Source organism: Rattus rattus, chromosome 10, assembly GCF_011064425.1.
Source record: "Rattus rattus isolate New Zealand chromosome 10, Rrattus_CSIRO_v1, whole genome shotgun sequence".
Lineage (NCBI taxonomy): Eukaryota > Metazoa > Chordata > Mammalia > Rodentia > Muridae > Rattus > Rattus rattus.
The window spans coordinates 34,615,974-34,638,618 of NC_046163.1; the positions used below are offsets into that span (position 1 = coordinate 34,615,974).

At 51.4% G+C, this 22,645-nt stretch overlaps 2 protein-coding genes across 2 annotated transcripts in view; one reads left to right on the forward strand and one right to left on the reverse strand.

The window, feature by feature from the left end:
• The window catches only part of Stx6 (syntaxin 6), a 43,881-nt gene extending 34,806 nt beyond the window's left edge, over nt 1-9,075 (forward strand). Inside the window, exon 8 of the mRNA XM_032914700.1 lies at nt 5,228-9,075. Coding sequence (XP_032770591.1) covers nt 5,228-5,304 — 77 coding nt within the window. The 3' untranslated portion in view covers nt 5,305-9,075. The remainder of the gene's footprint in view (nt 1-5,227) is intronic.
• An 8,181-nt stretch (nt 9,076-17,256) lies between these two features.
• Kiaa1614 (KIAA1614 ortholog) overlaps nt 17,257-22,645 on the reverse strand; it is a 32,780-nt gene continuing 27,391 nt past the window's right edge. The window contains 2 exon segments of the mRNA XM_032915600.1: nt 17,257-18,477; nt 21,906-22,090. Coding sequence (XP_032771491.1) covers nt 18,284-18,477; nt 21,906-22,090 — 379 coding nt within the window. The 3' untranslated portion in view covers nt 17,257-18,283.

Genomic DNA, 22,645 nt, shown 5'->3' on the forward strand with positions numbered 1-22,645 from the left:
TTCTATGGCAAGCATCACAGGGCGGGGAGCACTGAGTGTAAAATAAGCCAAAGGAGCTTAACATTCATGCTCTGTAAATATTCACAACTACTGCAAGCTGGAGAAGACCTCAGACAAGGACCCAGCAATTCCAAGCCAAAGAAGAAGCGTACGTCTGCAGTTCTTTCTTTTCTCTCTAGGTCAAACGCCTTTATGCTTCAAGCAGGTTCTTTGCCTGAAGCTGTGTTTATTCTACAGGAAGCAGGCCCCAACTCAGTGTATCTTCCCCACCGTTAGAGAAGGGTCTGAAGTTTGTTTTCTGGTTCCTCTGTTCTCTTCTACCTATGGTCTACTATTTTTTGTATTTGCTTTTAAATTTTATGTATGTGTGTGTGGAATATGTGTGTGTACATGTGTTTTTGCAGATAATACATGTGTTTTTGTAGGTCTATGCCTGTGTGGAAACCAGAAGTCATTTTTATTTTACTGTCTGTCTGTCTATTAATCTCTAGCTATCTATTGTTTGTGCGCATGTTTGTGTGCACATGTGTGTTGAGGGAGTTCCTCCCATCACGTGGGATCTGGAGATCTAACTCAGGTTGTGAGGCTTGGCAGCAAGTGCTTTTCCCCATTCAGCCATCTCACTGGCCTCTCAGCCTTTTTATCTATTTATTCGTTTATTATATACATTGATGTTTTGCCTGCATGTATGTCTGTGTAGGGATGTTGGTTCCCGGGAACTGTAGTTACACAGTTGGGAGCTACCATGTGGATGTTGGAAACTGAACTAGGGTTGTCTAGAAGAGCAGTCAGTGCTCTTTTTTTTTTTTTTTTTTTTTTTTTTTTATTAACTTGAGTATTTCTTATATACATTTCGAGTGTTATTCCCTTTTTTTCCAGGCCCCCTCCCCTTCCTTATGGGTGTTCCCCCCCACCCTCCCCATTGCCGCCTCCCCGACAGTCTAGTTCACTGGGGGTTCAGTCTTAGCAGGACCCAGGGCTTCCCTTCCACTGGTGCTCTTACTAGGATATTCATTGCAACCTACGAGGTCAGAGTCCAGGGTCAGTCCATGTATAGTCTTTAGGTAGTGGCTTAGTCCCTGGAAGCTCTGGTTGCTTGGCACAGTCAGTGCTCTTAACTGCTGAGCCATCTCTCTAGCCTTCAGCCTTAGTTTTTGGAGACTAAGTCGCTCATTAACCTGAACCATACCATTTTGCCTATCCTGGCCGACCAGTGTGAACCCCCTGGATCCACCTACCTCTGCCTCCTTGTCTTTTCCCTGAACCCAGCACTCTGGTTATGGGCACAAACCAAAGCACTTGGCTTTTACCTGTCTGTGGGGATCCAAACTCAGGTTCTCTGCTTCACCAGCAGACACTTTACCCACCGAGGCATCTTCTCAGTGCCCTTGTGTTAAATGCTTTAAGGAAGCGTTACTCGGCCAGTTACACACTAGCCTCTCACGGCTGTGTGTGCTCGTTGTACAGGCCCCTTCAGCATCAGCTCTGCTGGGGGAGAGTGGACAAAGGCCGTCTGTGTGCTTTGTTTTCTAGCACTCTGGGTGTGAAGAACGTAGGAAAGTCCTGCAGTGTCCGCAACACTGAAGCTTTCTTATGCTTTAGTCCGCTTTGTCCAGAAAGCAGAGTTTGGGAAACAGCATGGCATACTTGGTTATATTTGTGTACAGAAGAGAGTCTGCACTGCTCTGTTGTATCTTAACGGGGCAGTTAGCATGAAATACCCTTCATTTTAACTTTTGCTTGCTACCAAAGGAATAGTGCCATAATATCCACACTTCAGTTTACTGACCAGGCAGTTCGTAATTGTTCTCTTCTCTTCCATGACTTTTGGTTAAGTTCAGTGCTTTGTTATCAAACCCGTATGTAAAGGCAGTCTCAAAACAGCATCAGGGTCTGATTGAACAGCCCCCGAGCACACATCAGCAGCTCCCGAGAGCCAGGCCTTCCCTTCCCTTCCTGGTTGGCTACTGCGTGGGAGAAATGTGTCAAGACCCCACATCACTTTTGTGAATGACCCAAGAAAGGCAGTGATTTCCCTTTGTATTACCCAGAGAAAAATACTCTTTTGAATAATGCTGAGGTCCCTTCCCCTTCAGCAGTCTGTGGTTCATCTTTCTTCCTGAAGGCAGAGGAAGAAACTACCGTTGGAGTTCCTTTTGTTCTGAGCTTGCTTCCAGCTGGAGGTGCAGCTCGGTGATGGAGCATGGGCTTAGCTCTGAATTACATGCCTGGTCCTGGAAAACTGTTGTTAGGGCCCATACAAGAAGCCATATAAGAAGTGCTCAGATGTCTGCCGGGGTAATAGCTCCCTAGGGTTGCCTAGTTATGCCTCACAGAAGCAACTTAACCACTTCAGAGGAAAGAGGTTTAAAAGGTGTAGGCCTGGACTGTGGTAGTTCCCACAGTGGTCTACTTGATTAGAGCCCCTGTGTAATGCAGTTGCTCAAGAGAAATTGACTTGAGGGATACAGAACTTGGAGTGTCAAGGCCAGGCTATATAGCAAGTCCGGCATTTAGAATGGTGGGCTGCTGGAGGAGGAAGTGTGTATGAGGGGAAGAAGGAGGAAGCAGGTCCCTGCTCTGGCTTTGCCCTGCCTAAGTATCAGTTGCTTGTAATAAAAGTGGTTTATTATTGCCTTTTTATATTAATAAGCTTTCTTCTTTCTTTTCTTTGTTTGAGACAGGGTCTCTCTACATAGCCCCTGCTATGCTAGAGCTCAGCGATCCCTCTGCCTCTGCCTTCCAAGAGCTGGGATTAAAGATGTGTGCCACACACCAGGCCTGTCACATGGGCTTTGACAAAAGTATGGTATATGCCCATCGTGCTGTCATACTAGTGAGTTTTAGTGGCCTCAAAGTCTTGGTTAATTTAATTTTGGGAATTAACACATAATATACATATTTATGAACTACAGAGTGGTGGTCTGATCTGTGTTTGCCTTGGGTAATGAGTAAGTGAAGGGGGTGGCATATTCAATACCTTAACATGTTTCCGTTTCTCCCTCATTCACTGACAGGCTGGTCAAGCTTCTGAAGGAAAGCTCACCAGTGTTGGGCCTCCCGCTAACACAGTGGTTCTCAACCTGTGGGTCGAGACCCCTTTGGGAGTCCTACAACCTTTTCACAGGGGTCACGTATCAGAACATTACAATTCATAATAGTAGCAGAATTACAGCTATGAAGTAGCCATGAAAATAATTCTGTAGTTGGGGTTAGCACACCATGATGAACTGTATGAGACACAGGGTTGCAGCATTTGGAAGACTGAGAAGCACTGCTGGAGTGGGTTATGTCCAAGAGTTGTCCGTACACATACTCCAGCAGCTGACCAGTTACAGCTGAGGTGCCCAGTTCCGCAGTGGTTCCAGGGGTCACTGCTGAGGTTGAGGTCAGGGTAGGGCTCTGCTCCAAGACTGCCCTGTGGCCTGGCTCCTCTGGAGGGTCTGAGAAGAGCTGCTTTTGTCACTGTGTTCACGCTTGTTAGGATGAGTGATGAGATGAGAGAGTGTCTTCCAAACATTGGCATTTGCCTCCTCAACCCTTCAGAGCAGTCCTGCTTCAGACAAAAGGAGTGGTACGTAGACTTGGGTCTTAGTTACTCAATGAGTTTCAGGTATGTGGGGCAGACAAGGAGTCAGTCAGGCAAAAAGACCTTTCCTGTGCTTGTTGGCGTTCACGTCTTTTGGCCACGAGACAGCTCCAAGGCACTGATACTGTGGCACTTATTAAGTACACGATTTGCTCTGTGGAGAGTTTTCCTAGCTATTTTCCCAAATTCAGACCATCCCATAATATGCTCATCAAAGCTGTGCTGTGCTGAGATCTTAAAGGCTGTCCAATAGACTTTAACATCTTCACTTTTCCTACACCTTTATACTTGTATTTCAATGGCTTGTTCCTCCTGGTTCTGCTATCTTCTCATAATGATGACATTGTGTATGTGCACGTGCAGGTCAGATGTCAACCGGAGTGTCTCCCTCTATTACTTCCTACCTTATCTTTATTTTTTGAGACCTAAAGCTTGTAGGTTCTGCTGGAATGGCTGGCCAGCAAGGTCCCAAGGATCTACCTGTCTGCTCCACACCAGCCCCGGGAACCATGTGCACGCGCCATGCCTTTTGTTTACCTCAGCTCAGGGTTGGTTCTCTTGCCTGTGCAGCAGACAGTTAGGCACTCAGTCCTCCTCATAGTGTCCTTCTTTGCTCCTTGTTCCTTCACAGAATTTGTATAGCTCTGGCTGATTTGGTACTTTGGCTAGCTGTCAACTTGTGGGAATTCTCCTGTTTCAGCCTTCCTAGTGTTAATAGGCACACCCAGCATGCCTGGCTTCGTAGTAACATTTCTTTGTATTGTCCTGGTCCTTTGTGAAGGACACGTGGCCACTTGTATGGGCCACATTTCACCAAGTTCCTCCTAATGACGGTGCTGTCTCAGTGGCGGGTGCCTCAAGCTGGGCCCTGCACTGCATGCCGTGCCGCCGTTCTTTAACCCTGGGGGACAGTTGTAGGCTCAGGATTGTGTGCTGCAGAGGGCATCCCTGGGCTGTTTGCCTCTCTGTCTTGCAGAGGGCTTCTCTGCTTTCAACGGTCTAGAAGAACTGTGGTCTTTCTGTATTGTATGCCAATTGCTCCAAGGCCCGAAGGTCTCAGAAGGCATTGGCTTTCGTTACAGATATACTGTGGAAGTCATTTGAGCACAGTTACTGGCTAGCTTATTCTTACCTGACTAGGTGTGATATGAAATTAGTCACTCTCTGCCACGGGAGCTTGCTGTTTCTGCCGTTCACTTCCTGAAGCGACAGCAGTGGCTCTCTTCGCCTTCTCACAGTGCTCATTGGGATAAGAGCATGTGCACTGCTCAAGCACATTTCCTTGGTGGGAGAGTAAAGCAGACGAGCTTTGATCTGTCACCCCAGTGCCAGAAGCCTTTTCCCTGGTGCACCGGCCACCAGCAGAAAGCTAAGATCCATGGACTTCAGCTAAGGGCTTGGGACTCAAAGCCTGCACTTAATGGCAGAGTTGTAGATGCGGCTGAAGTGTAGCCCCAAGGCAGAACAGCAAAAGGGACCTGGTGCCTGGGCAGGGTCGGGATCTGCTCTGCCCCTGTCATGTGCATGCTCTGACCGTCCTCTGCTTCAGTGGTGTGTTGTCCTAAAGTCTGAGTACCTGTGTCTCAGGGAGGGGCGTGCCTAACTCTGGGAAGGTCACCTCTGTGTCCTGCCTTCCAGATCGGCGCCAGTGGTGTGCCATAGCCATCCTCTTCGCGGTCCTGCTGGTCGTGCTGACCCTCTTCCTAGTGCTGTGATGGTGGTCGCCTTGGCGCTTCTGCACGAGGACCCAGGGAAGAGGAGCAGCAAGCACTCGGCCACTTACATTCCTCTCCCAGAAACACACCTCCGCCCTGCTTCCTCTGTGACTCCGGCATCCATCGGGACAGCCTTCTCTCCCAGCATTCAAAGGGCAGGCTTAGAAGAAGGAGGAGGTGACCACATGCCCGGCTGGACAGCAGAAGCCCTTGGCTGCCCATTCTTCCTGAGGACAGCAAGCTCCTGCTTTGCCTTACTGGACCTCGCTCCTTGAGGAAAGATGGAAGGAAGGAAGGAAGGAAGGAAGGAAGGAAGGAAGGAAGGAAGGAAGGACGGAAGGACGGATGGACGGACTCCGAGTCATCAGAAGAACTAACAGCCCCACTTACTCCGTTGCTCATTCTGCTGGTCTCTGGCAGCCTTTCTTTCTGCTCAGACCCTTTCCCTGCTTAGATGGGTGCCACTCTCCCTTCAGAAGAGGCCTGGCAGGAATGCGGGCGTCTAGGGTGTATGCTTCCATTGCTGTTATGTTTCTTAGCCCGAGAGCTGGCTGCTGCTGAGGACAGAAGGCTCAGAATCACTTCGTGACAGAAATGCAGTGTTTCGTTTTGCTGGGTAAGAGCTGAGATTAAATTGCTTTCCCGGGTGTCTTTGTGGCAGGGATAAGCGATAGGAAATAGTGAAATCCCTGGGGATTGGGGGTGCAGATGACAAAAGGCTTTAAAGGACTGGGGCAGTTGAGAACAGCAGCACCTGCGTTGGTCTAGCCTAGTGAAGGACTGGTGATCCCTCTCAAGGCCTGGACAGAGCACCAACCTGGTCTGTCCCAGGGCTCTCTCTCCAGAGGTGCAGCTTGCATACGTAGAGCCCCTCATACAGTGTGGAACAGCATACACCACTCGGCCAGATGGGCATGCCTTCTTCTCTGATGTGTTTATTTCGATGGCTCTCAGACGAGGTCGAAGGGTCAGCACAGCTACCACATCTGTGCAGAACCCGTTCTGACACAGAAAGCTGCTTCTGAGCCAGCGGTCCTTACTCTGTGAGTAATAGCATGGAGGGGTAAGAGAGCTTGTACTCCGTTCTCTAAGGTGACAACTTGACTTCATCATCCATTGGAATCACTGAGGGAGTCCAAATTCACTGACAGATGCTTCATTGGGTTGAAGTAGCTGAAACTGCTGACACTCCACTTGGGGCTTTGGACCTCAGACGTGCAGATGTATGTGGGATTTCTTATACTGTCCCAAATGCATGGCCTGGAATTGAAGTAGCTGTCAGGTCCAGAGCCAGCCTTTCACACTGGGGCTGCCGCTCAGTCTTCTGTGCAGGAAGAGCAGCGTCTGGACAGTTTGATCTTTGACCTCTCTTGCTTTACCTTTCTGTGCATTCCTTAGCATGCCAACTTTAAAAAGAGCCCTGGGTTGTTCATATGCCTTGGGATTTCGACTTTTGGGCCTTTTTTGTTTGTTTATTATTTCCAATGATGTGCTTGCCCAGGTAACTTTTAAATTGCACTTTTAAATAAATATTTGTAACAATTTTTAAAAGAAGAATATTTTATCTTGTTTAGGATCGGGATAGGTAAGAAAATCTACCTGTTGGTAAAAGCTAAAAGATTAATATACCAAAAGGAGGTCAGTACCACGGCTACGCACAGCTCTGGTGTTTGATGCAGTGGTGTTCTTTCTTTTCAGATGAGGAGAAAATGTGAATATTACAAAGGGCTTCAATATAGGGTTCTGTGTTACTTTTGTTTCATGAAATTTTAAAGTTTTGAATAGTCTTCTGTGAACGTAGACCACGGATAGTCCTCAGATTTGCATTAAAATATAGAAGCCTTTTGTCAAAAATCAATGTGGGCCTTGTCTGAGTACTATAACCCACACTCCACATTACAAAGCCGTGAACAGTCTAAGAATTAAAATTACCCTACTTAAAGCCATGTTATCTGCTGGTAGAGGAGAGTCAGTTAGACCCATTCAGAAAGCAATCCTTTAGTAAGATTCCCACATCAGGTCAGAGACTTGTGACTCTGGCTTTAACTTTTTGGATCTATTTTGAGTTGGAATGGTGACCTCACTGATTGAAGGTATTGGCTGAACAGTGTTGTAGACTTGAAAACAGGCTGGGACTGAATGTGGAGTGTAGACAGAAAGTAACTTCTCATGCAGGCGCTCCCTCCCTGGGCCACGCAGTCCTGCAGCAGCTGCCTTAGTCCAGGCCAGCCTGTTGTGCCCTGCCTGGGGAGAGCCAGGGAAAAGAGAACAAGGACAGACATGTCTTCTGTAGTGACCCAGAGAGTGACGGTTCTTCCACCATTTGTCCTAGAATAACTAGGGAAGGAACAACAGGGATGGCCCATGCTGCCTAAGAGTGTCCCTTACAGATGTACTCCCCCAGCCCCACCCCGTCTTCTGCACTGGGTTTCACGCCCATCACAGTTAAAGCACTGGTGGAATAATGTGCTGGCTAACTGGAAGAGCTCAGTGTGCTTACTGGAAGAACACTTACCTAATGGACCAGGGATGAGACTGCGGACAGTCCACGGAGAGCATCTGCCAGAGTGCAGATCCCAAAATACCTTTAGTTCTCAGCCCTTTATTTTGATCTTGTCTTTGTTTGGGCTGGGAAATCACAATGCTATGACTGCCCTGGACTGTGAGGCAAATGGAACCGTCATGTCTGCCTGGGCACGCATGTTGTGTTTTCCTCAGTTTCAGAATTCACACCAGAGCTGAACCAGGAGAATTTGGCAACTTGCCCATTATTCTCTGCTTTTAGCCAGAGTTAAACAGACTGATGGGTCTGGTAGCCAACAACTTGGCAGTTTCCATGCCTTCTCACCTCGTGCGGGTAAGGGCTGTGAAGAGAAATCCAGTCTGATTCCAACAGAAATCTGCTCTGTTAAGTGTTTTACCTTCTGTAAGTAAAGGAGGCGGAGCCAAGGTTTTTCTTTTGGTGATTTCTCTGCCCACAAAGTGAGGCCAGAGGGGCATTCATAGCATCTGCAGGCCCAAGGCTTGGGGAGGGATGAGTTGAGGTCACCACTGTGAACTCGGTGCGGTTTGGCTTCACTTTGTGCCACAAAGTGAATTTGTAACCAGAACAGAATTGGACTATCTGGAAAGCGAGTTATAAGACGTGGAGTGCAGCAGCTGTCACTTCCTCTGCCTCCCTCTGACTGCATAGCCTCCCTCCCAAACTGGTAGGAATGATGGGCTTCTGTTTATCTTTTAAAAGTGTACTTTGTCCACAGAGAGTAGAAAGAATGTAAGACTGCAGCTCGCAAATGTGTCAGCCCTCACTGTGCACCCCAGTCTCAATTCCTGAAGAGAAGACTCCCCATCAAGAGGCCTTACCAGGTCACTGGAGACTCAGCCACAAGATCCTCCCTGAACCCTCCCTTCTGGGAGGGGCCTAGTAAGCTAGGAGGTCGTCTGTCTTACATGTCCAGTTGCCCTTACTCAACTCTCAACCTTCAAAAAAATCTTACCCCAGTCTCTTATAACTGGGGACTAGGGGGATGGGGGGATGGGAGAGCTGGCTGCCAAACCAGTGACCTGATTGTGATCCCCAGAACCTACCTGGTGGAAGAAGAGAGCCACGCCCATAGTTGTTGTCCCCTCCCCATCCGTGCAGTATTGTGGGTGCATGCACATGCACATGCACAAATAAATCAGTACATAAATGTACATTCTTTAAAAGAAAGGATGACATTGGTCTGTTGTGAATAAACGTGAGTGCCACTGTCACCTGCTTCTTACTAACACTCACTGGGTAGCTTTATTATCTGGTTTTGAATCCAGAAAAGCATGGGCTTGGAGTGGAACAGCTCCTACGACCTGAACAGCAGGGCTGTGACCTAGGGGAGGAGACAAGGGGCCATTGCAGGCAGGGCTTAGCCACTGGGAGCCCGTATACTTTAGGACAAGTCAAGGCACTTGAAGCTGGCCTTGGTGACCGAACTCAGAGTGATGCTAACTTGAACTTAACTTCTCAGCACAGTGTGTTTGCCTGCGGACAAACCCCGAAGTGCTGAGAGTTACACGGTGCCTGTTCAGGTGGCTGCTGACTGGCTGCATTTGGAAAGCCTCCATATGTTACAGCTTCTGCCAAGTCAGCTGTCAGGGCAGGGTAAGAAAAAGAAAAGAACGTGTGTGTGTGTGTGTGTGTGTGTGTGTGTGTGTGTGTGTGTGTGTGTGTGTGTGTGTGTGTGTCCTGCTATCAGCTAACATGTTGGTGCTATTTTTCTTCTGATGTGACCTTACTCCAGAAATGCTCTTCCCCTACCTGTGCACTCTGGCTGCTCAGGCAGTGCCTGCCCCACTACCGGGGCTTCACATGCACATTTCATGGACCTGGTTTGCCAACTACAGCCAGAGCTTTATGATAAGGCGTATTTTACAGTTTGTTTTCTTATGGTTCTGAATTTTCTACTAAAAGGCTACTTGGTCCTCAGGGGCTATTAGGAATAAGACCACTCGTCATCACGGTTTGCCGAGCAGATATCTGGTCCCTACTTCCCCTGCTCTGAGCTTTCCTGAGCTGCCCTGGGGTGGGACCAAGATCCTTCCTGCTCAGAAGAGTGTAGGTTCAGCTGGAGTCTGTCTGTCAACAGCGAGTAGGACCTGAAGCTGAGCTCTGTCTCAAGAGAATCAGGTATCTTTATCCCTGGGGAAGCAGCGTGTGTGTGAGGGCAGGGCAGCCGGCTACCCGCTGATGAGGCCATGGAATTGCTCTCTTGTTTTGTTCTGCCTTTTTCTGTTTTTGAATCCAGGACCTCATACATACAGCACACCGAGTACCACTGAGTCACACCCCAGCTTTGGCAAGTGCTTTCAGCTCCCTATGACTTTTTCCTGACTAGCCCAGGCTGGACCAAGCCTTCAGCATGCTAACAGATAATGAGGGCCATCTAGGAAATGACCAAAGGAACCGAGCTTCACTCGATGGCAGATTTGAGTTTTAGAAGTGGAAGTAGCCTCCTGGCTTGTGTCAATCAGAGATTGGTGTAATACAGAGATTGAATTCGTAAGTGGCTAAATGGTGGGTCATAAGCCCTTATATTTTCCAAGAATAAATACTTTTACTTTTAAATAATAGGATGTGCACACTGGTGCGGGGTCGGGGTCAGAACTCTACCTGCGTGGCTTCCAGGTGGCACGTCCCCATAGGGTGGTAAGAGAGAGCCAGATCCCTGGGACTGGAGTTCTGTCACCTGGGCCACAGGTAGGTCTATGTGGTGGCTCTCCCAGGTGAGAAGCTTGTTAGAGGTGCATTTTCTGTGGAGTCATTAGGAGAGGGGGCTAGCACCACCCCCAGGTTCCAGTGCATGCACTGAAGGCCATTGCTGCTGTATTGTGCTCCCCCTACAGGGAAACATTCCTCAGAGGGTTGTCCCCGCTCTGCTGGTAATCCTGACACTTGATGCCATCACACACTTGAAAACTTCTAAGACATACTTGTGTAAAATAAACTCAACTAGTCATCCGTAGAGGTGACATTTTTACACCTTGCACTTCTGCTCTTGAGGTCCTGTTGCAACCGTGTGACAGAATTCTGTTCAGTATTAAAGTGAGAAGAAGACCAGAGCGGTGTCCTGGGTGGTTTTTTTTCTTCTCCTTTCTCCTTTTACTTTAAAAATGGAAGATTGACCTTAAACTGTGCAAGTGCTGTACACTCCCCCGTCCGCTCTTGTTCTTGCTTTAGCTGTCACACTTAGGCACAGCCTTCCTCCTTCCCATCTACACTAGCTAACAGGGCACAGGGAGGGAGAGAGTGCAGTGGACAGAGCACTCACAGAGCACTGAGTGCACAGGGGGAAGCCTGGGTTGTTGCTGTGTCTGTGACCTCAGCACTGGGGTTGGTGGAGACAGATCGCGGGGCCTCTACAGCCAACCTAGCCAAAACCCGCAGACTCCAATCTCAGTGAAGGACGCTGGCTACGGCAGGTAAAGGGCTGGTAGAGGAAGACAACTCTGATATTCTCTGCTCTACACACACACACACACACGCACGCACACGCACACACACACGCACACACGTGCGCGCACACACACACACACACAGAACCTGCTAACATATGAAGGAAATGATTTGTAATTGATACCTGCTGGGTATCAGGAGAAAAATCCGTGGAGTATCGTGGTGTATGTCATCTGCACTTGGAGGCAGGCCATGCCCAGGGATAGTTGGTCAACACACAGTGGACTGACTGACTGACTGACTCTCTCTCTCACTCTCTCGTCTTCCTCTTTTTAGTCTCTTCAGAGTTTTCTTTTTTCTTTTTCTTTTTTTTTTGAAAGAAGAGAAAGAACATGAAGTTGGTAAATAGGGAAGTGGGGAATATCTGGGAGGAACTGGGGGAGGGGAAAGTATATGATTAAAGTATATGAAAAAAATAAACAATTTAAAAATCCTGCTTGGGACAGAGAAAGCTGCTAGCTGCTAGCAGGTCAGAGTTATGGATTGTTGGAGCTCATGAGGTAGCCCAGTTGGTCTAGTGCTTGCCTTCCAAGCCCAGGGCTCAATTCCTAGGCTGAATAAAGGCACATGTGCCTGCCTAGAGTCCTAACACATAGGAAAATGGAACAGGAGGGCCAAATTTTCCATCCCCCTGCCTCAGCTTCCTACGTAGCCGGAATTACAGACCTCTGCCTGGAGACTGCAGCGTGAAGCCCCTAAGAGAAACACCAGCCTGGGGCTGGAGGAGGCCAGCCACTGAGGGTTCTTGCTCTGCAGTCCTGTGTTCTCTTCCCAGCACCCCTCGGGCCGCTCACAGCTGCCTACAACTCCAGTTTCGGGGACCCCACCTCCTTTGCTGGCCTCTTGGGCACCCGGCGTGCACAGGTGTGCTCACATACATACATGCAGACACATATAAACCTTAAAAAAAGAAATTAACCACCAGTCTAGTGTCTGGTGGTTATTCTATCTATAATCTCCAGCTATTCCAAATGCTGAGGCAGGAGGATTTAAAGGTCAAGGTCAGCCCGATGAACTTTGGTGAGACCTTATCTCCATAGAGAAGGAGGTATGAAATGGTACAGCGGTGAAGGTACTTACCATCGAGCCTGATGGCCCGTCCAGTCCTGGGAGCCCACATAGTAGGAGAGGGCAACTTCTACATGGGTGCCAGGGCACATGCACACCCCCACACATGCAAAGTAAATAAGTGTAAAAGTGCGTGTGAGTGTGGATGTTTTAATGTAGAAAATGGCTGGGGTTGGGGATTTAGCCCAGTGGTAGAGCGCTTGCCTAGGAAGCGCAAGGCCCTGGGTTCGGTCCCCAGCTCCGAAAAAAAAAAAAAAAAGAAAAAGAAAATGGCTAGGGACATAGTTCAGAAGTGGCGGGCCTGCCTAGTGTGCGAGACCAAATTCAGTCTCTAATACAAGGGAAAAACTTCACTAAAAATACTGTGGAATCAAGTGTGATCGCACTACAGGTTTTTGATTGAGGGAAAAGAAGCCAGTCTGGCAAGCAGGTGTCTCGCCAAAGCTGTCTCTAACCTGCCATGTTCCTCGAGAGCCAACCACCTTGGTTTCTGAGACAAGATCTCCAGCCGGGGCCTGGTCAGCTAGCAAACTCCAGGGCCCCTCCTCCCTCTGCCTTCCCAGCCCTGGGATCACAAGCGACCATCACCACAGCTGGTAATGTGGGAGCTGAGGCTCGAGCTGAGGGCCTCACACCTTATGAGACAAACACTCCTGGTGGAGCCACCTCCTAGCTCCTAAGACATCAGACTCTTCAGTACCTAAGAGAAGAAATGGACCAGCCGCAGAGCTGGTAATCGAGTCTGCTGTTACTCAGGAGATCTGATCTAGGCCTGAGCATAGTCTCATAGGCCTGTAACCTCAGGAGCCTCAGGACTGTGGAGGCTTCAGGGCCAGCCTGGGCTAATTCAAGATAATTCTAGTCCAGGAGCTCAGGAAGTCAGCCCAAGTGGCATTTGAATTTTGTTCATAAGAAAATGGAACAAACTGCTGATTGCAGTAACCCAAGAGGACCTGGAGACGGCCATGTCCATGGTGACAACGATTACAGTGCAAGAGCTCCTACCACATCCACATTCTTTCCTCCCGATTTAGCTCCAGAGCTGGATGGAAGCTGGTGAACTTGGAGTGTCACAGGGCTGAGGCTGGCCCTCCCCAGAAGCTTTTGTGGTCCCCAGGTGGGATGGGCCTGCTGCCTCAGGGTCACTTATAGTCCATGACACACGGATTTGCCTTATCTCTCAGCTATAGCTGACTCCATTCAGGAGGTGTGGGCATCCCAAAGCACAGAGCAGGCCTCCCCTCAGTGCTGGCACCAGGCCAGAGCCCCGAGGGCAGCCCCACACTGTGATAGAGGCCCGAGCCCAGATTGCAGAAGGATAAGACAAAGACAGGCCTGGCAGGTGTCTGGGCATCCACAGAACAGTCCCGGATGCCCTCCAGGACTGACAGGGCAGCTGTTGAGCCCTGGCTCCGTGGGCACAGTATCTGAGCCAGTCCCAGCAGCTCCCTTCCTGGGCCCAGCACAGCGACCTGGCCAAACCCACAGCCTTTGAGAGCTGGGCAGAGTTTGCCAAGGAAGGCTGCCATTTCTGAGCAGGTGTTCTGGCTGCACTGGAAAGAGACTTGACAGAGCAGGGTGGGAAGGGATCGGGGGATGGTAGGGGCTTTTGAATTGCTCCAGAATATGCCTGGGGATAGAAGAAATGGCTTGGGCAGGTGCACAGGACAGACCAGTTGTTGCCAGGTAAGTCTGAAGGATAATTGCACTGAGGAAAAGTCACAATCTAAAGTCCCTGACTGCATGATTGTGCGAGGGTTAAGGGGACCGGGAACCAATGCCAGCAGTAGTGTCATGGTTTGCTCCCAGGACAGACACTTCTCTAATCCTTGTAAAGGTTGCCAGGCAGTGGGTAGGTGGAGGAGAGTCAGCAAAGGCCACAGATAAACAGAAAGGAAAATGTGTGGGGCTGGAGGCCAGTGCAAGGGCAACCAACAACCAAGGCTGTTGTTGGGAACACCCACAGTGGTGAGCCCTCTTCCCCGAGCCATTGTGATGGGCCTGGAAGTCCAGTTATGTCGCCACATTTGCTTCTAGGTTTGTGGCTTCTCCATGACTGGTCTATAACCTCTAAAGACCGTGCCTGGGTTTCATCAGTTCTACCAACGCAACCTAAGGTGGTATAGAACTTGTCATTGCCCGTGGGAGGAGCTCTCTGCTCCCCAGCACTCCCCACAATGCATCCTGCTTTAGATGTCTACTACAATTGGAAACACGGCCAGAGAAACCCCTCTCCTGCTGGTGGTGGGGCGGAAGGTTGGACTTCAGTCTCCCGGAGGGCCTCAAAGCTGAAAGTGAAGAACAGCATCCCCTCCCTGTAAAGGTCAGCAGATAGGGTGCCTGCCACTGCACCCCCAGCTTGAGGCACGCCTCTTGTGGCCCATCCCTGCACACACACTCGGGTCCAGAGTGTAGCCTGCACGCCCCTCCTCCACCCCAGGCTGCCCTGGTCTCTCCTACGGTACCTTTCCTCCAGGGGTTCTGCTCACCTGCCTCTCCCTCAGCCTCCACTGCACCGTCCTCCAGAGCAGACTGAGCTCTTCATGCAGGCCATGTGCACAATGCTGTGATGTCCCCAGCTGGCAGGAGCAAGCCAATCTATTAACATTCTTCAGTGGCCAGCCTTGAAGGTGCTGCAGCTGACAACTAGCCTGTCACCTGCCCAGACCCGCAGGGACACCTGCCTGGTCGCACCCTAGTCTGCTGTTGTGTCTCAGGATGTGTACCAAAGCTGCAGCAGAGCTGCCTGTGGTTGGCTGGCAGGGTGACGGTCACTCACCAAGCACAAGTTCCATGGCACACCCGTCTTGTCTCCAAGGTGAACCCAGCACCAACAGTGCCTGGCGACGGAAATCCTGCTCCCGACTCCTACCAGATCCTGTGCAACCTTAGAGGCACACCTTAGAGGTCACCCAGTGTCCCCTCCCTAGAAGCAGAAGCGTGGCCTGACTGAAAATAGTGCCTTCTGAGATCCCCTGCAAACTCCACCCATCCCTGCCCGCAGCCCCTTAGGAGATCATGCCGAAGTTGGTACTTTCTGTTCTGTGGTCCCCAACACCAACTGCTTTCTGTGGATTTAAGGGATGTGGTTATTCAAGGGGAAATGCACATCTTTGCACAGGCTAGGTTTTGTTTGTTTTTTACGCCTGAGCATCCTTGCTCCCACTAAAAGTTCCCATTCACTTCACAAAGCCACGCTTAGGAGCACCTTTTCCCTCCTCATCACCAGACCTCTGGCTCTGCACCAGGCTGCACCATGTCCGATACTGCCGCACTGCCCAAGTGGTGTGGTATTCTTGCCCCTCCTTGTTCTGTATGTTGATGGAGTCTTCCTCATTTCTCCCACCCCTCCAGCCTGCACCAGACCAGGCTCAGGGCAATTAACTACATTCTAGAAGGTTCTGATGGTGCAGTATCTGGAGAAGGGCTAAACCACACCAGCAGCTCTCTAGGTAAAGCAGAGTACAGAGACCGGGAAAGATGCTAGAGAGAGCAAAGTGCTCCCCCTAACGCACGCATGCATGCCAGGAACCACAGCTTTTACCTCGGGAAAGCAGAGGCCACAGGGGTGCCTCAGATCCCAGGTCAGAGACAGGAGAGACTATTACCCTGTACATTCTCTCTCACATCCCGGTTCTGTCCTTTTCCACCACTGAGGGAGGAAAAATAGAGGAAGGCTAGAGAAGACAGGTGAGCCTCACGCCAGCAGACAGGGATGGGAAGCCTGATATCAGCACTTGCACCAAGCTGGGTTTCCCACCTCTCGAAGGACAAGAAGCGGGACGCTCCTGGTTGGCCCTGTTTAAAGATTAGGATACATCAGGAGCCAGCAGAAACTTCTGCCACTCCAGCCTTTTCCTGTCCTCTCCCAGTCCCAGCCCTGTCACTACATTTCTCCAGAAGACAAGTGACCTTGCGATACAGAAAGCAGAGGTGACTTTTGCTACTGATGCTTTTTCCAAGATGAAATTTTTTCAGCGGCAGCTCCAGGCTTGGGGACGCCAGCAGGGCAAGGTTTTTCAACCTTCCTAACGCTGTGACCCTTTAAGACAGTTCCTCATGTGGCGACCCCATACTATACAATTATTTCGTTGTCACTTTAGCACGGTAGTGGGCCTACTGTTAGGAACTGAATGTAAACGTCTTTGGAGACAGGTTGCCAAAGGGGTCGCAACCCACAGGTTGAGACCCACTGCTGTAGTGGGTCACCAGGGTTTCCCTTTGGCTGTGGCTTCTGCAGGAAAGGGGTGGGGCAGATTCATCTCTGGGGTGCTCCAGTGTCCTCTTTATTCCCTGAGGTTTCATGCACTCGATATGCTGGACACTCTACCCACCTACTACATCCCCCCTTCTGCTTTTTCTCCAGCCTGGGGCAGTCCTAGCCATCCAGTCCTGCACTCTCGGGGCTCCGAGACACTCCCCCACTTCCCTTCCTCTCCCCAGCCTCTGGGTTTTAACTGAATTCTGCTGCAAATGTTCCAGTCTCCTCCCCAAACAGGTTAGTTTCCTCTGTCATCTCTCAGCAACACTCAGTGGCTTCCTTGTCTGATAAAAACTGCCCATGACACTCGTGTCAGCCCAATCCAGATGACAGATGTTTTGTTTTGTTTTTTAACCATAGCTGGCACTGTGGCAAGTTCCAAAGCAGCTGTGCCCAACACCATCTAGCCCAAGGTTCTTAGCTCTGTTCTCTCCGATCTCAGCCTTGCCAGGGCTCCTGTCCTGACTCAAGTTCTGCAGGGCCTTCTTCAACTACCTTGGCCGTGACCCTACCCCTGCAGGCCTCCACATGTCCCCTCCGAATGTCCCCTGGCTATACCTGTACCCATCTGCGCCTGCCCTGCCCCAGACCTCTTAGGGCTGGTAGAGATGAAGTGGAAACAGAATCCAGCAACTCCAGTGGAAGCAGCTTTGGCTTTTTAATAATTTAAGACGGACACCTGTCCAGGCATCTAGAGTCCTGAACCCTTGAGCAGCGTCTGAGCTGAGCAGGCCGCCCTATGCCTAGGTGGGATGGCCACCCCCTGCTTACAGCCTCCCTACCTGCTGCCCACCCACAGCTGCCACCAGGGAGGTCTGGATGGAAACCCTGCAGCTGGGGGACAGCCAGACACCAGCTGCAGCCCTGTCTCCAAGCTGGACAAGAGAACAAAGACCAAGGCCCGCCCAGGCCAGGCCACAACTAGGCAGGGGTGGAGGCAAAGAGTGGGCTGGGCTGACCCCCCACATCCTTCGTACCATGGCCATACTTGCTGCAAATGGCAATAGTTTCATTTTTCAACTTTGTGTTGGTCGTAAAAATTCCTAGTAATTCTTAATACTCTGGCTCCCAGAATCTCTCAGAAGTTCGCATACCCAGAAGGGGCACAGAGCTCCTGACAGGCCATACTTCACAGAACACACAGTTAGGAATGTGTGCTCCTGGCTGTCAGGCTGTGCCAAGACACTGAGCCCTTTCTGGATCAGAAGCAAAGTGTCACATGGGAACCAAGCAAGCCACGGCTGAAAGAGATGGGGCGCAAAGCCAATGTGGCCACGCTGCGTCTGGTGTGCTGGGGGCTGGGGAGCCTTCTCAGCGAGTGTGGCCAAAAGCTGAAGCTGGCTCTCAAGGGCCAGCTTTCAAGGGCCAACTCAAGGATTAGTCAGTTGCTGTCCTCTCTCACTCCAACAAAGGAACATGGCCACTTCTGTGAAGGAAGAAACCAGTATTCCCTGTCCCCAGACCTGTATAAATTAGTATCCTGAATGGGCACAGGTACCTCTTCCTACAGGTGGCCCATGAGAACAGCTTCTGCCACACCCAGACAGAGGCTGATCTGTGAATGCATTTTACATTCATGGTATCTCTGGGTGGCCCCTCCTACTGTGTGTGTGGGTCAGGGGTCCTGAAGGAGCATCAGCAAGAGCAGCAGTACTTCTGGGTCACTGGGGGACAGGCCGTTGTCTCAAGACACGAATTGACAAGCTCTCCACACGCGCCAGCAGCTCGTTGACGTGAGCCAAGCCCAGCCCAGCAACCTTGGCCCCGTTCATCTCCAGGATCTCATCCCCTACCCCAAGGAGCCCCGAGTACAGCTTGGCCGTATCCAGGTCAGCCATGTCCTGCACATAGAGCCCTGTAAAGGAAAGAGAGGCGGGATGAGAAATCATGCAGAAAACAGTGACACGCCCCTTAAACTGATATCATGCATGTGTCCCCCCAACCCCCTACCCCACACTTAACCTCATTTCTCTGTGGCCTCTTTCAAAACAGCAAAACCCATGCAAATGATGCTTGAAGACGTTATCCATCTTCTGTTTAGTACGAAGGAACTAATCTTACCCTTTTCTGATAGCAGCTTTTAGGATAGCAGTGTGCACTGTGCTGCTCAAGTGACCCAGGCCCAAAGGCCAAGGCAGGGGACACGTCACTGCAGTATGAAGAGACCAAATCTGGCCCAGTGTCCCTGGCCTCAGGGTCACTCAGTTCCCCACTTGGGCTTTGGTGGCGTGTGGCCAAAGTCCATGGAAAATAGATGCCCACATCTGCAACGCACTTGCTTGTTTCCTGCGCCCTTCGCTCTGCCACTCCAAGAGGCTCCCCCTGGCCAGCATGATCATCCCTTGGGTTGTAAAATGATCAAACCTGTCAGGGACTTGTGGCCGGCTCCCACGAAAGCCGTGTTGTAGGAGAGGCCATGGGGGCTTGGGCTGACAAGGCAGGTCTCCAGCCACTGCTGCCACAGCAGTGTCCACCTGAGAGCTGGGCATCTCTGGGGTTCTCTGTCAGCTGCCCTGAGCTGACAGCATATATGGGAGGTTCCTCTGGAGCCCCACTACCATTCTCTGCTGTGCGAGCACAGCCAGCCGCTAAGGACAGAGGGGGACAGCCTTTGCGAGTGACTCTCCAGCAGCTGACAACACAGTGGGGTCTGGGGACAGGCGAGCAGTCCTGACCCCTTCGCCAGCTGGCTGAGAAACACATAGTGGCTGACCACATGATACCTTCTCCCAGGCCTTTCCCTAGTCGGGTGCTTGGCACTGGCAGGATGTCTGTTTTGGTGCGTCCATCTCCGGCTTGAAGCATTGTGAACTGTGGGAGGTGGTACCTTGCCCTATGGACCCAGAAGCTCCCCCTTCATTGTAGCCCTGGGTCCCAGAGAAGCCAGCCTCTGAATATGGAGTCTATAAGTCCTTTACTAAAGGTCTGTGGCTATTTGACCCATTTGTCTGAAGTGTGGCTGTCCCTTTTGGAGCCTTTCCATTGAGGCCCCGTCTCCGAATAACCAAGTGCTTACAGTTCTTTGGCAGAAGGCTTTCCCAGTGAGATCCCGCCCTGTCCTTGGTCTCCTTTCGTGTTGCTTGAACAGCTAACCTGCTGGGTCTACAGGCTGGTGGCAGGGAGAGCGGAGCCACCCCTGCCTCCCATGGGAACCCACAGGAGTGTTTGGTACGCAGCAGGAGAGGCAGGTGGGAAGGAGTGACAAAATACAAAAGAATGTAGCCAACCCAGACCAGACACTGACGTCACTGCAGCCATTTCAGGGAGACCTGGGTAGGCTTCCCAGCTGAAATCGTGACTGGGAGGCAACTCTGGCATGTGGTCTGCTGGAGACAGCCTTTGTTAAGGATGTTAGACGCCTATGTGGTAGCTGGTTAGAAGCAGAAGGCAGGGCCTGCTGTCTTCGTGGGTGTGGTGTCAGATGAGATACGTGCCGCATTCCTGACTCAGCTTAGCAAGGAGCCAGGGCAGCCCCAGACCACGGCTCCTCTCCTCCGAGGCTCAGAGACCTGGCCCTAAGCAGGCAGAGGAAGGCCTGAGGTGGAGTGCCAGCAGCCACCACACGGCCTAGCGTGAGACCCCTGTGTGACATACGGTGGCCAAATACAGCAGCGAGAGCGGCGTACCACCTAGTCAGCCTGCATGGCACTCAGTCTGGCTTCCTAAATGTCAGTTCCCTGTTTGCACTGACATCTGATTCTCCCTAGGTCCAGACTGGGAGGCCACACCATTCCCAACCATTAACTTTCTTCTCCCTCCTCCTCCCTCCCTCCTCCTCCCTCCTCCCCTCCCTCCCTCCCTCCTTCCTCCCTCTCTCCTCTTTCTGTCTCCCTCCCAACTCTCCCAGAAAGTTCAGGTCCCACTAACTGCAATGCAGTCAAATTATAGCACCCCCCTCCCCACCCCCCCCCCCCCCCCCGTTCACCATCTCCATGGCGACCCTCATGCCATCTGCCATTTGCTCTGTCTCCTGGACTCTAGACATCAGGTCAGTGCCCTTCCCTGTCCCGTTGTGTATTCTCAGCACAGCTAGCTAGCACCTGTCTGTTCTAAAATCTCTTCCAGTAGATGAAGGTGGATCCTCTCCCACTCGGTGAGAAAACTCCAGGTCTCTTAGGACAGCACAGCCTGCAGCCTGCAGCCTCTCTGAGCTCAGCTCCCAGCCGACCTGGTTTTAACGGCAAGGACCATGGCCCTTTAGGACCTTCACACTTGGGTGCCCCTCTCCTGACTCTCATCTCCTACCCCACATGGCTCCCCCCGTCTTCTGTCCTGCCTCATCTCAAGCCTGTCTACCCAGTTCTGGCCATGCCTGTTTTATTAATCTCTGCTTTTGGGTGCCTTTCACTATGCCGCGCCCGTGACAGAAAACATGAAACAAACATGTGGCTCTGGCCTGGCACCCTTGCTGGGGTGCACGCTTGTGAGGTCTGCTGCGCTGTGACCCCGGCACCCACGAGCCTTACAAGCAGGCACCTGGCACATTCACCGACAGAGGCTGAGTGGTGAACAACAGGGCAGGGGCCAGCACACGCGCTGTGCTGCAGAAGCGGCAGCAGGAGGGCTTTCACAGTCAGACAGCCTTGGCCTAGGAGACAGTCGAGCAGGAAGGACTACCTCCCCTCTGCAGGGCAGCACAGGCTCAGGGCTTCCCTTCTCAAGTCATCCCTCCCTCCTCTGCCCACTCTCCCCGAAGCTAAGCCTACCCTGGGGGTAGCTTTCAAGGGTTCTTGTACCCAAACACATTCAGGACCATGGGCTTAGCCTGGGCAGGTCAGGTTGCCATGAAGGACTCCTGGATGTAGAGGGGCCAAGAAGTGGTCAGAACTCAGCGATGTTGCTATTGAATTATCTTACAGTGGGCAACCCAGCCAGGAACCTGGAGCCAACGTCCATGTGAACAAAGCCTCCGGGAGCTGGGAGGGAGGACTGTGGACAGGACTGCAGACAGGCAGGCCCACTCCACAAGCCCAGACACACCAGCTGGAGGACCGGACGGTCGGAATACATCAGCCACATCAAAGCAAAAGCAGAGAACCGGCATGCACAGACAGTTTTCCTCTGCCCCTCTGGAACAGCCTTGAAGGCTCTGATCTCAAGATGTCACAGGGCGGCTGGGGGACATTGGAGTCAAATCTGCCAGCCCCACCCCCTCAGCAGGGGCGGCTCCTGGGACCTGGCACCCAGGAAGAGCTTCTGGAGGGACAAGGGGAGCTTTTCCCCATTGCCTAGAAGGAACTTGACCACACCCCAGGTACTTTGCTGAGGATCCCGACAGCATACCTGAGTCTCGCCGGCCACTGCCATAGGCCACACAGAAACCAAAGGTGCCCTCTGGGGGTCGCTGCAGCTGCAGCTGGCTTGTGCCATCTGGGAACACCTCCACCACTCTGCCCACAGCACGAGCCAGGCTGGGGGCACCCACATCTTCTACACTGAGGGCACGACGGGGGAAGGCCTTGGCTGGCCTACAAGGAGACCAAAGACAGTCACGGTGGGGTTAGGTAACAACAGTTTTTCTTTCCCTAAGGTGACCCACATCTCTGATATAGGAGCCTGACACTAGAAGCTGGTTTCTCTGACCTCAGCCAGCAAAGTGAGCTCCCTGGGATGGAGACAGGCAGTTCCCACACCTGCTGGTGGCTCCTCAGGCCAGAGAGCCTTGAAGCAAGGAGGGTGGTCTCTAACATCTTAGAAAGAGACCTCTGAGAACCTGAAGAAAGCTGTAATTTGATACAATGTTTTCAGGAGCCCTTCCCCCACAAAGTCCTTCCATGAAGCCCTGAGTAAAAGCAGATAGCCAAGAGGGCCTGATGTCAAATCTTTAGCTGTGTTAAACTCTGAACAGTGACTTCAGGATGTCATCGGACAGCCAAGGGAGACAGGCTTCAAGCCTGCCAGCACCACCTTCCAGCAAACCTGTGCCTCTCGGTGCTCACCGTACATGGCAAGGGCACAGAGGTGTCATTCTGAGATGTCTGTGTCACTTTGTCTCTCCATATTAGTGATTTGTGGAGGGCAAG